Here is a 14,258-nt window from a genome sequence, read left to right on the forward strand (position 1 = left end):
TAATAATGCAATGTTATTACATTATCCAGCAATTTATTACATTAAGAGGTTTTTTTTAACACTAACCCTAACCTTTCAACCCATTTAGATGGACATTTTATTACATTTTGACAAGTTATTACATCCAGCAGTTATTACATTATCACTGCAAGTTCCTTAATGTCAAAGAACACATCAACAGAAACAAGACTAGGTCAAAACCTAGCATATGGCTGGACCGTGTACATGCCACACGTGCCACGGCTGACCAATGGCCCGCATTGATCCTCCCGATCCAAGCCAATCATGTCAGCTACTGTTGGCCATATTTCATTCAAAGACGAATAAAGAAATGCACTTGCCAGTATTCTAATGCACCAACTAATGGCCATACAAGCATGCTGCCTTGTACATGGGAGTGGCAGCCATTACGACATTTCTGAGAGGTTGTGGTGGGCAGATATTTTAAAGTCAACATTTCAGAATGATCAAAGCCACTTTTGTGTGTAATGAGAAGCATTGATTGGACTGATCATGCCAAGCCTACAGTATATGTCATTATTTAGGCTATTCAATAAATGTGTTCCCATTGCAATTCACTGCATAATTTCTTTATTGACAAAAAAATTGCTTTCAATTTGTAATATTGAGGAAGATTTGTGATTCCATTCAGAATTTCTAATTCAATACATCATAATTTGAAAAATAGCCTGGATGTCTCTCAATCATTCAGTACAAATAGTGAGGGAGTGCTCTCAAAGCTCCTGTGGTGTAATTCAACATTTTCTCAACGTGATTATGTCTTTTTACTCCCTCTGTCTCTCTCTATCTCTCTTTCTCTCCTTCTCGCGCACTCTCCCTATTTTCATCCATCAGGAACTCTGCCTTTTTTTTTCCACTTTCTCTGTCTCTCACTTGCTCAGTCACTCACTTGCACAGTTTTCTCTCTCTCTCTCTCTCTCTCTCTCTCTCTCTCTCTCTCTCACTCACACACACACACACACACACACACACACACACACACACACACACACACACACACACACACACACACTGGTGGGTAGAATACTCCCAGGTGGGTAAAAGGTGGTGAGTGGTTGTTGGGAGCGACAACAATGTCCCTGGTGTCCAGACAGTGTCACTCTTCCTTAGTCTCTCTCTTCTTCATGTGTTTCTCTCTATATATCTAAATCTCTGTATCTTTCTTTCTCTCCTTTTCTCTTGTTTTTTTTCCAAATAGGGCTGGGTATCATTTCAACATTTTCAGTAGGTACTGGTACCGGTTCCGGTACCTCAATTTCGATACCGGTGCCAAATCAATACTTTTTTCGGTACTTATCATGAGGCCATTACGTTTATTGTAAGGACTAATTTGGAAAGTGACAACAAGCACAGCGTACAGGGCGCTGTTATTTTGAAGTTCAGCTTAGGCATGCGCGAGATATGTTTATACTGGGGAAAGTACTTAGCTAGTACAGAGACACACAGAAAATGTGCTTTTTTTCCATACTGTATTGTTTTTACATGTCATGAATATATTGAGGAGAGAGAGACAAGACCCACACACACCTCCCCGGTAAGTCAAAGTTACTCCATAAGCAGTATGTTTTCCCCGGGAGACATATTTTGAAATTAACGTTAGCTAATGTGCGTAGTTGTCAGACCCTTTGGGAGGCATAACGTTAGCTTGCGTAGCATCGTCGGGCTAGGCTAGGCAGTGAAGCTAGAAACATTAGCCCTGTTCATTTAAATAAGTGCAAGCTAAGGCTAGCTAAAACAGAGATAGAGACACCTGCACCAAGTTATTTCAGTGCTGTGTAAGTTTGTGTTGTGTGTAAGCGCACCTCTGCAAAGACTAGTCGGTTGGCTGCACCAGATCAATACAAATGTATTGACAGTTGGCACCATTTACCTCAAGTACCGACTTGAATGGGTCGTCGCCAAAAAAAAAGTACCGACCTTTTGTGTAACTCGGCACTAGTAACAGAGAACATGGGCAAAGTCATTATATAGCCAGAAGATGAAAATGTGTTTGTATCCTCTGATGAACAAGAGTTTGAAGCATTGTAAATTGAGTGACTGGACTCAAAGAATAACAAGCAGTTTTCTCACTATAACCCATTATTCATTATAATCCTTAAGGGCTGCTGTAGAAGAAACGCATCTGGTTCTCACCCTCAGTCTACTCCACATCTCCACAGCAAGCCATGCCTTTTCATAGCACTTCTGAAGACTTTGAGATGTGAAGTGTGAGAGAAGAAAAAGGCGAGAACAGCAGAAAAAGGAAAAGGCAGAGTAGTAGATTACAACTGCTGGTTTTGTTTGGTATCACCCCCTAATCTTCAAATGCAGCAGAGAAACTGAGGTTCGGGCAGCTTAACCCATGAGCCATGAACTACATCGGTGAAAGAGAAAGAAGAGGAGAGGGGGAGTGTGTGTGAATGACAGAGCGAGGAGGAGGGGGGAGGAGATGGAGGTTTAGGGGCTGTGGGTATTCAAAGCACAGTGTTGAGAGTGGGAGAGTGACTTACTGAACAGGGTGTCTGTCTCTCTGCCTCTCAGTCAGCTCAAACCAGCTCTGCGCTATACGCTCAACAGGAACCCCGCACTCCAGAGACTCTAGCTTGTCTCTTCGTTTCTCCTCTCTCCGATAGCCCTCTCTCTCTCTCTCTCCCTCTCTCCACCTGTCTTCCCCCCTCTGCTTTTCTCTGTTCTTTCTCTGCCCACTGTGTCAGCTCTTTCTTATTATTTCCTCTCTCTCCTGCAGTGCCTTTTGCCCTAATCTCAATATCTTACCCTCTCACCCCTCCCTCTCCCTCCCTCCGTCCCTCCTTCGCCTCGCTTCGTCTCCCTCTTTCTCTTTCTGTCTCTCTCTCTCTCTCTCTCTCTCTCTCTCCCTCTCCCCGTGAGGAGGGAAAACAGCATCAACAGCAGAGCCACAGTAACCGGCACATGCAACAGGGTGCAGACAGCACCCTCTGCTCCGCCACCCCTCCTCTCTGACTCGCCACTCTCCCAGAGGAAGACTAGCGAGAAGAAAAGAAGAGAAGAGGAGAGCAGCCAAACAGGTGACAATCTCCTTCAGTCTTTTAAGATCAGAGGAAAAAAAAAGTGAAGGGAAACAGGTGGAAAGGAGTTGGAATTTCCCTCGCACGCTCTTCGAAGCTGAGAAAGAATAGGTAAAGAAAGAGAAGAAGACAGACTGAGCGAGTCAGGCTAGTTCAGCAGGCAGTGGAGTTGAGGTTGAAGTGATGATGCCACCTGTAGCACTAGTTTGATTAAAGAGCCTCTGACAGCCTCCAAGCCTCAGTGTGGCTGCTCTACTTCCCACATCTCCCTGACCAAGTTCTCCACATCGATGGCTTCCAAGAAGAAGTGGGCTGAGCGGAGGGAGCTGCGCCGGGAGCGGCCGTTCTCCACCCGGGATGATTCATCTGTCGCGTCCGGGACGTCTGGGCCAGGGCGTCCCACCACTAGGGGGCGTTTCTCGGAGTCGTGGAAGAGGCTCAGCTCCAGAGGGGGGTCCACCAAGAGGGGGGTGCTCAACTCTCAGCAGCCACCGGTAAGATGCATCGAGGACACACAGACCCCCTCTGCACGCTCCCCGCCAGACCAATCAATGACCTGGGTGCTGGGAGGGAAATGGGAAAGGAAAGGATGGTGTCAAGATGGCACAGTGCCTGGGGGGAAGTTAAGCAGGAGGGAAGGATTAAGAGGTAAATGGGGTAGAGGAATTTGGAGGACAGACTGTTTTGAACAGAAGGTGGTATCATATGTTTAGGGAATACACCAGGTTTTGGGGAGATTGGCCCGTTGGTCAATTTGCCAGTTAAGTGATGAGAATATAGACGCCAAAATCACCCATGTGTCCTCCATAGATTATTCGCTCCGGTGCGCCATGCTAACATTTTAGCATGTTGAGTGATGTTAGGTTACTAGCATTATCCAAAGTAAGAAGTTGATGTTTTTTATTATATACCCTGTAGATTCATTCAAAATTATCAAGTCAGTACAGCTGATGTAGCGAGGTTTATTTTTTTAACTACTTCTGGTGAGCACCCAGATATTCATTCGTTGCTCAGTGGCTGTACAAAGTCTCCCATCGGCCATTACCTTCACTTCCTATGTAAACAGCGAAAGTAGTCCCTGGTAGTTCAGAACACTATGCTGCTTTAATATAGAATTTTGTTTTATATATATTTTGTACAAATTTTTCCATTTCCTACACAAAACTGCCATACTTAGCTGCATATCATATAACATCACTTACCATTTAGCTGCTTAGAGCTGCTACAAGTTCTCATTTTCTCACTTTTGCGATGATGCTAGTCGCCTACTATCACTCAACATAGTGTATGCTAAAGTGTTAGCATGGAGCACTGGAGTGAAAGATCTACTGGGGACACATGGATGATTTTGGGGTCTAGCATATAGGCTATTATGTTCTCATCACATAAAGCTGCTACCAGAAATTTAAAACTTGATGACTTTGGTGACTTGAGTCCCTTAGTGGCAGTGTTTTACATCACTGAATACAGCTAACCTACCGGAACAAAGCAATATAGTAGAGTGGATCTGTTCTTGTCTTGACTCCTTGGTTATGCTGATTATTCCAAGACTGTAGTAACTTCGACCTCAGCAGCATTTGATGCTACACACCTAGCTAGGCACTGTGGGACTGGACAGCATCTGGACTTGTCTGTGTATTTGTTCCCCTAAGAACAAGTGAGGCAGTCCTCTTCTTATTTTGGTTGAGCCCCCTCCTTTGTGTAAGTCAATCCTGCACACGTTGCAGGAAATCATATCCGGGGACACATAGAATAAACCAGTTTTCACGGCAATGGTCTCTTTTTTCCTACAGCCATTATGCAGTGATATCAAAATAAAGTCGAGAATGATATATTAAGGTTAATATTCGACATGTAGTGACTTTAATGTGTCGGATGGACGACGGGCCAATCTCCCAAAAACTTGGTGTATTCCTTTAACCCTCAGCACTCATTTGATGTTGGAGGAAAAAAAGGAGGGACAACAGTGCAAAGGAGGGGAAACTAACCGTGCGTTCAGACTGTGAGAAACTTGGTTGATGGGCCACTATTCTGACTGATTGTGAGAGGCTTTGATTGCATCTATGTAGTGGTCTTGTGCAGCTACAAATATTGTAACAGATATGCAGTAATAGCATCACTAAACAATTATCACATCGTTTAATAAAACAGGTTTGATATATTTGTATAGTGTAGACATTACCAACTCTGCAAACACAGTCCCCGTTAGGCACTGACTGAAATGATTTTTATTTGGAGTCGCTTCACTAGCCTAACTAACTAACCCTAGCCCAGGCTTGATTTTAATGAGTTAACATACTGTAGCTTGCTGGCAAGAGCTAATTAGGTAACATTAATCAAAAATAAACAAAAAAGTTCCGCTCTCCAAGCATAATTTTTGAGACTTTTATTCCTGGTTCAAATAAAAGTTGTAGAGAACTGGCAAGCTTCGAATAGCTGTTATCAATTTCAAGTAACTGTCAAGGAACTATTGTTCATGAAACAAAATCATATCTGTTGGGACACACAGGCACAGAACTCTGATTGGCTGGTGACGGCCGATAACTGCGAAAATTTAAGCCGTGGCCAACTTTCCTCAGCTGAAAAGCTTGTTGAGTATTCACCCATCATCTGAGTTTCCCTGGTCACTCAGCTCTGTTGGAAAAGAATGGATGCCTGGTAACTTTGTTGATTGTGTTACTCGCATTGTGAAGTAGGATAAGGGGTGTAACTGTAGCAAAAGTAGCACTGAATGCCATGAAAATGAAGAGGAAATTGGTGGTTCAGTGGTTTCAGAGGTTGAGGACAAGTGACCATTTGAAGAGAGAAATACAAAATCTTCAAAACTTCTGGGTAAATACACCTGTAGAAACAGTATTTGTTAATTTCCTGCAAGGTTTTGAGATCTGCTGGTGAAAACTATTGACTGATGAATTTGTCAAGAGGAACCACTGAATAAAGTGGAAACTGGTTGCACACATATACATAGACATACACTCTCTCCCTAACCCTCTTTCTCTTTTGCTCTTTCACTCCATCGCCTTCTTTCGGCCTGTCTCCTGTATCTGCTTCAAGGCATCGGGGTGTTTGGAGTGTGCTGAAAGTTTAATGTATATGCTTTTGGCAGCTTCTGTCTGTCTGGCTAGTGGGAATAATTTCTCCACAGTCATTCTGGCAGTGATGAAACATCTCTGTGATATGGATATGGGGTCCCATCCGCTCTATTTTTGAAATGTAGAACTTTATTGATGTTTATGGATCAAGGTCAGGATAACTAAAGCTGGCTGGGGCTCATGGACTATCACATACTTACCCAATCTGTGGGGTGATATTTGGCAGAGATTTTAGAGCCGGGAGATGTGTGTGAGACAGAGATATGAGTGGAGAGAGATAGGAGATCCAGTGCTGGTTTTTCAGTTGTGCCCCAGTAACCAAAGCCATTTCACATTGCGCACAAATTCCAGTATAACAATTTTGGGAGAAATCTTTATTTAAGCAATGCTAAATGTGAGGTAGTGGGTTATCAGGCGTTAATTTCATAGATATTATGAGGTCTAATGCAAAACGGAAGATATGGTTAATTCTTTTCACAGATCCTAGATATTTTGTGACATTAGAAAGCGTGTATGTGTGCACTGCTCTCTGTGCTTTTGTGTGCATTTGTGTGTGTGTGTGTGTGTGTGAGTGAGTGCAAAGAGAAGCTAAACTTGGCCCTGTGGGGATTTGTGTTGCTTGGATATGAACCACAGAGTGATACTCCCACAACACTACTGCTAGCTGGGCGACACTTCAAATCATTATTATGACCAGGAGGGTCTGGTCTTAAGTGTGTGTGTGTGTGTGTGTGTGTGTATGTGTACGCGTATGTGTGTGTGTGCACGTGCGCAAGTGAGTTATTGAGTGAGTGAGCCAGTGTGTGACTGACTGAATGAGTGAGAGACAGAGAGCGAAGAAGCAAGACGGAGACTCTTGAAAGATAGAAATTGGAAGACAGAGTGAGCGAGAGATGTAGAATTACTCCACAGGAGCTGTGAGAGAATTCGACACTGTGGACTTGGACTGAATGAGTGAAAGACAGAGGGAGTGAAAGATCCAGACAGAGAAGGGAGAGTGAGCGAGGGGAGCTTTAAGAGAATTCGACACTGAGGAGTTAAAGTTTGGACAAGTCTGTCTCTTCTGCTAGCTGACACCTCCCTCGATCCCGATCCTCTGGCACCTCCCTGTCTCCTTTATGTGTGTGTGTGTGTGTGGAGAGCTAGAAAGAGTGTTTAGAGAGGAATAAGAGTGTGATATAATGATTGTGTCTCAGTTTGTGTTAGTGTGTGTGTTCAACCATGCTTGTTTCTTTATTGCCATGTGAATGCCCCGCAGTTCATCAAGCCATCTGTGGATCATGGAGGCCTTCTGCTCGCTGCATCTAGAAAAACCCCCCTCACTTTCTACCACATGATTTTGGGTTTTGTCTGTGTGTGGTGTTTGTGTGTGTGTGTGTGTGCATGTAGCCTACATGACTGTGTGTGTAATGCCTTTACGAACGAGCATGTGTTTATGCTGGTCATGAGGACTCTCCCTTGGAGAATATAATATATAATAAGATAGGATGGCGGTGTCAGAGCCCTTGGGGCTCACACTATCACTGATAGTGTTTGGCTGTAATGAGCCTCATTTAATGCCACAGTGGGACGACGATAGGCTTCAGAACAGACATTTATGCCCACTGTGATCACCCCTGCCACCAGAGCATGACTTCAAAAGCCCCATAACCCATTTATCTCCTTTCCTCAGTGGTCTTCAGCCGCTGTGAGACACACTGGTGACCAATTCCTGTTCCTTTAGATTTTGCTCACGTTAATAAAAATAAGCAACGAGTTTATTTCATTAACTTCATTGCAACTTATTTTAATGAGCTTATGATCAAACTGAAAATCTTTTGATTTGACTTTACTTTGTTGGGTATATGGCATACAAGGCTTTGTGCATTCCTTGTGCAATAAAATCTTAATTTTAAATTTAATCTAAATCAATTCCAAAGCACACTCGGTCTATAATTTGGTGTGCTTTGGAATTTTGTTGTTTTGCCGAAGCTTGTTTTAGCACCAAGAAGATTGAGAAAAACCTGACCTGGACTACTATACTGTATGTAACAAGTTCAAGATCTTTTAGTTAACCATGCTGATCTGGGACTAGGTTTTGCCACTTAAGGCATTATGATGAACGCAATGTCATATCTGTACTACATGTCATATGAGGACTACTGTAATTATCTTCTGAATATATACAGTAACAGTAATACTCATATTCTCTTTGTCCTCCTCCACTGAATTCTTTAGAATTCCACCCCCTTGAACCCCCACCAAATACCCAATCAAGTTATGTCATATTATGGCTCCACTACCTCTTTTTGCTGTTGGTGGACAGATATTGGCTGTAGAAGGGATCAGACTTGTGGCTTTTTGTTTCTGGGACAGTCTGTCCATCTGCTAGACCACCCTGTCAGCCCTATTTGTTTCCTAATTCCTATGACCCCCAAGTCCACACGCACTAATCAGGGTCTTACTGCTCCAACACCCTTTCACATCCCTCCTACACAACACCTCCCTCCAACTCCTACCATACGATTATTACTAATTAGACTAGTTATAACAAGCTGTCCATCTCACCTCTCATCACACCTATTTTCATGCTCAAGCGTATATGTATGCCATCTGTGTGTGTGTGTGTGTGTGTCTTTCTGCCTGTGTAATTCCAACTGCCTGTGTATGGTACTTTCAATAAATGTGCATAGTACTGTCGATTTTTCATTGTTTAAATACACTGAGACAAAAAGCTGGTTGGATTTTGTTATTGAAAATTCAATTTGTACTTTTTGGATTCCCTGTTCCCAGGGGGGAGAAAACTGAAAATGTGTGAATGCTTGTGTTGGATTCTCATTACAATGAACCCAAGTGTGATATTACTTTATGAGACAGAGGTCGGAAAGAAGGAAAGAGTTTTGTCGGTTCCTATGGAAACGGTTTGTGGTTCGGTGATTTGGGTTGTATTCAGAGCGATGTTTTTTGAACAAAGTTCAGTGGTTCACAGACTTAAAAGTGTTTGCTGCTAGTTACAATAAAAAAAAGTTGGGAGTTGTTCAGTCGTTCTGCCTCATAGCGTGATCAAGTTAAAATGCGAATGATCACTTTTCAACACATTTTAGTTTTGGAAAGCAGTGATCAAAGTTTGGAGCTCTGTTGGCTGGTTGCTGGGAAACAGCTGTCTCTCCCACACCATAACTGGAATTTAAACCATTTTATCACGGCAGTACTGTACATTATTATTATGAAGATACAGATGAACAATGAAGCTTCAAAGCATCTATCTTTAACAAGCTCACTGTCCATTCTGAAGATATCAGAATAACAACAATAAGATGTTGTAAACATGTTGTCCCTCAGGAATGATACACGCACCTCTTGGTCCAATCAGTAATAAGATGCATCATTGCTCCAAGTTTCATCAAAATCAGACCGGTGGTAGCATTTCAGTTTGAAATTTTGACCTTTAATTATAGCACCTCCATCAGGCCAATCAGTGTAATTGAATGCCAGGACACAGTACCAAAACGCAGCATCCCGGGTACCAGAAATGGAGTGATGTGATTTCTTCTATTAGCACCAGTTCACCACCAATCTTGGCTGCTGCTTTCTGTACAAAGCAAGTGTTATTGGAGACTCTTTTGATTTATGGAGAAATAAAGAGAGTGGCAGTAGTCTTAATTTTAAAGCTGGTTCTGAACTTAAACAGATGGAATAAACTCTCTGCACTGAAAATTGCATTCTAGTTTCATGATTTCATTACAATGTTTTGGAGAATAGATCACACTATTTCAGGAGGAGGCTGTCTTGCATTGAGCCAACACGTAACATATACTTCCTAGATCTTTTTCTATCATTTCATTACATGTTGTGGAGGTGGAAGATGATTGATGTTGAACAACTAATGCAGGGAATCTGGACAAGCAGTTCACACTATTTTACCCGGTGTCTTGCATCCTCTGTCCCTCTCTGTGGTTTTATTCAGGATGAGTAGACTGTCTCTGTCCTGCAGAAATTGAGAGCACTGACTCTTCCACTTCAGGTCTTTCTCTATTGAGTCTATAAATATCATTTTTGTCCTGGCCCGGGTATTACGTTGTGACCATGAGGATAAATTAAGAAACCATTAAGCACGCTGTTATATTGCTAATGTGAACAATAGAAACTGTGAGAGAGCTCACCTCGGTTAGCCAGGGAGACTCATATTAACAGTAGCTACTTTACTGACATATTTCTTCTGCGTACGTGGGTGATGTGGCTAGCCACTGTGAGGTAACGTTAGTGCTAAAACCAAGTGTGAAGAAAGATGGACAATACTGACAGTCTGGCAGTGGCACTTGCTTGAATCCTACTTACACTGTTGCCTTCGTAAAACTGTTTATAATTAATGTTTCACTTCATATTAAGTTTGTTGCACTTCTCTAAAAAACATTCATATCATATTTTTTCTTGTTTAGTGGAGGCCGTAACCCACTCCACTCGTCTGACTACTATTTTACCCTTGGTCCTGGCTACCATGCTAGACCCATGTGAAGGAAATAGGTAGTGCTCTTACTTCAACTGTGGCACATTTTCCCATTCAGAATCAGTGACCACTGAGTCGATTCATGCAATTAAAAATCCATTTTTGTCGGGGGACAATTTAATGAAGTTCAATATTGGAGGGGACATGTCCCCTATGCCCTTGCTCAGTAGTATTACGATAAGTGGCAACAGTAAAGACCTGGTAGAAATCATCAAGAGGCAGTTAAAGGTGCTTGAGCGAGTGGGAGCACTAGGCTTGGCTTGTTACATTTCCCTAATCTCATCTCCGCCATTAAAGCTGCACAAGGCAACTTTGCACATTCCAAACATCAGTGAGATTAACTGTTTGAAAAATCTGAACTTCAATACCCAGAAATCATGAATGCCAGTGAGTCCAGCTTTCCCAGCTCGCTCACTGCTGTCTAGGAGACAGAATTTTGCTCTTACTATAAGTTTTGATTCATCACTTCCTGAGGGCAGAGTGTCTATACCCGATACCAGAATTTAATTTGGGCAAATATTGTGAATCTACAGCGTCTCATTTAGGGGGGGATGACTCTTTTCTATTTCAGTCCCACTTTGTGACAGATAAGACAGGTGTATTTTTACATAAAAATCTTGCCTAGTGCCTCTTTAAAGTTTCCTAAAATGAATATTCAACCAAGCGATGAACCACCTTTTTGTTAGTGCTGCATGTAGCATGGTCCCTAAAGTGACTTGCCTCTTATGATCTTACCTGCAGCGGGGGCAGTTCATCCAATACGGCTTACACCAAATCCTCAATTGGTCCTTTGACTTCCTCCCCTAAAATCTCACTGTCACAGGAGACTTGCATTGGCTTTATCTGGCAGACGTAATTTTAATATAACCTCATTCACAGGGTGAGATAACCCAGCCCTTTCATGGGCACATTAATCATAGTAGTACACAATCAACAGTGTGGGTGGATAATACCACCCACAGCCTATTTGTAAATCATTAGCCTAGAGTAATGTGCCTCACACTAATTAAAGAGAAATAAAGTGGCAAAGGGAAGAGAGGCATGGAGATGAGAGAGAACCATCTGGGGAAAGGGCAGTGGGAGGCAGACGGACAGAGACAGATGCCTGGGAGATCGTAACACAGAAAGCCTTTTCTTTTATTTGGAAGTTGATCTGAGTCTCGTTGAAAGTCTGGCACAACACAGTAATTGGTCTCTCTTTGTAACCATCATGCCACGCTTTAGACTTTCATTTCACATTCTGCTGGCAAGTTGGCGGGGCTGCGTCTTAACAAACCTGAGGCTGGGCTGCTGGCATGCCAACACAGCTATGTACTCGACATTTTAATCTGCTTACTACACGTTTCAGTGGCAGACTGGTAGTACAAATAAGCTGGTTGTTTGATGGAGGTGATGGTGGTAGTAGTGGTGTGTGTGTGTGTGTGTGTGTGTGTGTGTGTGTGTAGAGGGTGTTGACTGACATCCCTGGCAACAGTAACTTGGAAACAGACTAAGTATCGTGTAGAGTGTGTTTAAGCAGTAAACGCGGTGGGAGGTGTCAGATAGTGGGAGAACATGCTGAGGAGACAAAGCATCTTTTGGGAGGGAGAGAGCACTTGTTTGTGTTTGTGTGTGACTTGTGTGTGTATGTATGAGAGAGAGAAGGAGAGAGAGTGTGATACAGATGGAGCTATAGGTGTGAGAAGAATGAGTCAGCAGGGTGATTTTGAAACGTATAAGGGTGTCAGATGTTACAAACAGAGGTGTTACATTTTCTTTCTTTCTCTCTCTTTCTCTCTCTTTCTCTCTCTCTGTCTCTCTCTCTCTCACACACTCTCTTTCTCACACACACACACACAAACAAAGTGTGTGGCACCACCCTTCCATTGTTCAAGGCTCAACTATTTTGAGATCCTCTCCATAGATAGCATTCAGAGAGATGATGTGGATGGTGAACTTTGCAGGCTGGAGAATAGGATGGGCAAAATGAACTTTGAGGGCTGTGAAAGGGAGGGAAAAGGAGGGCTGGAGGACGGGTTTTGATAAGGTTGCAGGGCGAACTTTTGTTGCCTCTGCAATGATTCCTCAGCTCACCTTGCTGAGGTAATGCCCACAGCTGACCTGACAGACATCAATGTGTGTGTGTGTGTGTGTGTGTGTGTGTGTGTGATGGAAGGTGTACTCTGTGACCTTAAAAATCCTGATGACGTCACTGCAGTTTGACTCCAGTTGCCTCAGCGTCTCTGTGTTGCAACCCGCCTAGAGCTACAGTACCACTACTGAGGTCTGTCTGGTTACCAAAAATACAAGGAAGCTGAAGGATTTTTTCTTTTTTAGATAAAATATCACATTCTACACAGTCATGAGCTTGTTGTTCTCCATATAATCCTGATAATGCCATGCAAATAATTACACATGAACCACAGCTGTCAGAAAATAGGTAAAGTGTCCTCAGGAAAATTCTGTGTAAGAGGGCTGTTTATCTTCTCTCTCTGCCTCATCTTTCCATCCCTGGATCAATTCCTCCTCTGTTTTTTCTCTGTGTGATTTAAAAGAGGAAGAGATAGAAAGACAGTCCCATAATCCTTTCTCTCTCTATAAGGCTTTTGGATCATTTGTTAAGGTGAACTGTAAAAGACCATTGTGAGAGGCTAATGAATCAAATTGAAAGGTGCATTATATTGCTGTGATTGAAGTGTGCTTTTGTCCTTACGTTAGCTTTGTCTTCACTTTCTGGTCCTTGCCTTCTTGGCCAGGGCACTAATTCTGAGTGGCAGGGATATAGAAGTGAAATCTGCTCCCTGTGTGTGTGTATGTGTGTAAGTGTGTATGTGTGTGCGCGCCCTGCCTATGTGTGTGTAAAACAGTGAAATCCGCTCTACCTGGAGTGTGGGATTAAAAACTAGTGTCTCTAGGGGTTTCTTATCTACTCCACAGCTGTTGGAGGACTCCCACACACACACACACACACACACACACACACACACACAGAGAGAGAGAGAGAAACAAGAACATACATCCAATACATACACTGAAACTTTGGGATACACACATAATTGACCAGATAGTGTGTAACATTTAAAGATTCCTACATTATGACTATATCTCCATCAAAGACACGCCCACACATGGATCACCAAGGCGCGGTGGAGTAAACACACAGCCCTAAACACACTAGGCACGATGACTTGCCAATGCAAGATGGAGCCGCTCACAAAAGAACACGGTTTGAGTTGCTCCCCTTATGGATTTGTCAGATTACTGGCATGGGTCCTGATCAAAGCTGTTTTAAACCCCCCTCTGAGCAGCCGCACTCTGAATTCCTTCCGCTAATTTATCCTCACTCAGACAGAGAGGGAGAGAGACAGGAGGAGAGAGGGAAAGAGGGAAAGAGGGAGAGACAGTCGGAGACGTTTCAGCGACGCTCAGTCATGCCTCAGTCCAAACAGCTTTCATTAGACAGTTCACATTAGATTACAGCTTTTTTGTATGCAGGAAGAAACCATAAGCCTTTGTGTTTTTTTTTCCTTTTTTTTAACCCATACTCCTCTCAGAAATACATGTAGCTTTTTTTGAGTGTACCGTTCACACCGTTCGTACCTTTCACATTCCCTTGCTCATTTTGGTATGTTGATGTGATGAACGAGGTTTGAA

The 14,258-nt window shown here is 42.9% G+C and overlaps 1 protein-coding gene across 2 annotated transcripts in view; it reads left to right on the forward strand.

The window, feature by feature from the left end:
* The first annotated feature begins 3,337 nt into the window (after nucleotides 1-3,337).
* The window catches only part of trpm3 (transient receptor potential cation channel, subfamily M, member 3), a 133,515-nt gene continuing 122,594 nt past the window's right edge, over nucleotides 3,338-14,258 (forward strand). For both annotated transcript variants that reach the window (XM_078285416.1, XM_078285415.1), the window contains exon 1: nucleotides 3,338-3,541. In XM_078285416.1, coding sequence (XP_078141542.1) covers nucleotides 3,338-3,541 — 204 coding nt within the window. The remainder of the gene's footprint in view (nucleotides 3,542-14,258) is intronic.

Source organism: Centroberyx gerrardi, chromosome 8, assembly GCF_048128805.1.
Source record: "Centroberyx gerrardi isolate f3 chromosome 8, fCenGer3.hap1.cur.20231027, whole genome shotgun sequence".
Taxonomy (NCBI): domain Eukaryota; kingdom Metazoa; phylum Chordata; class Actinopteri; order Beryciformes; family Berycidae; genus Centroberyx; species Centroberyx gerrardi.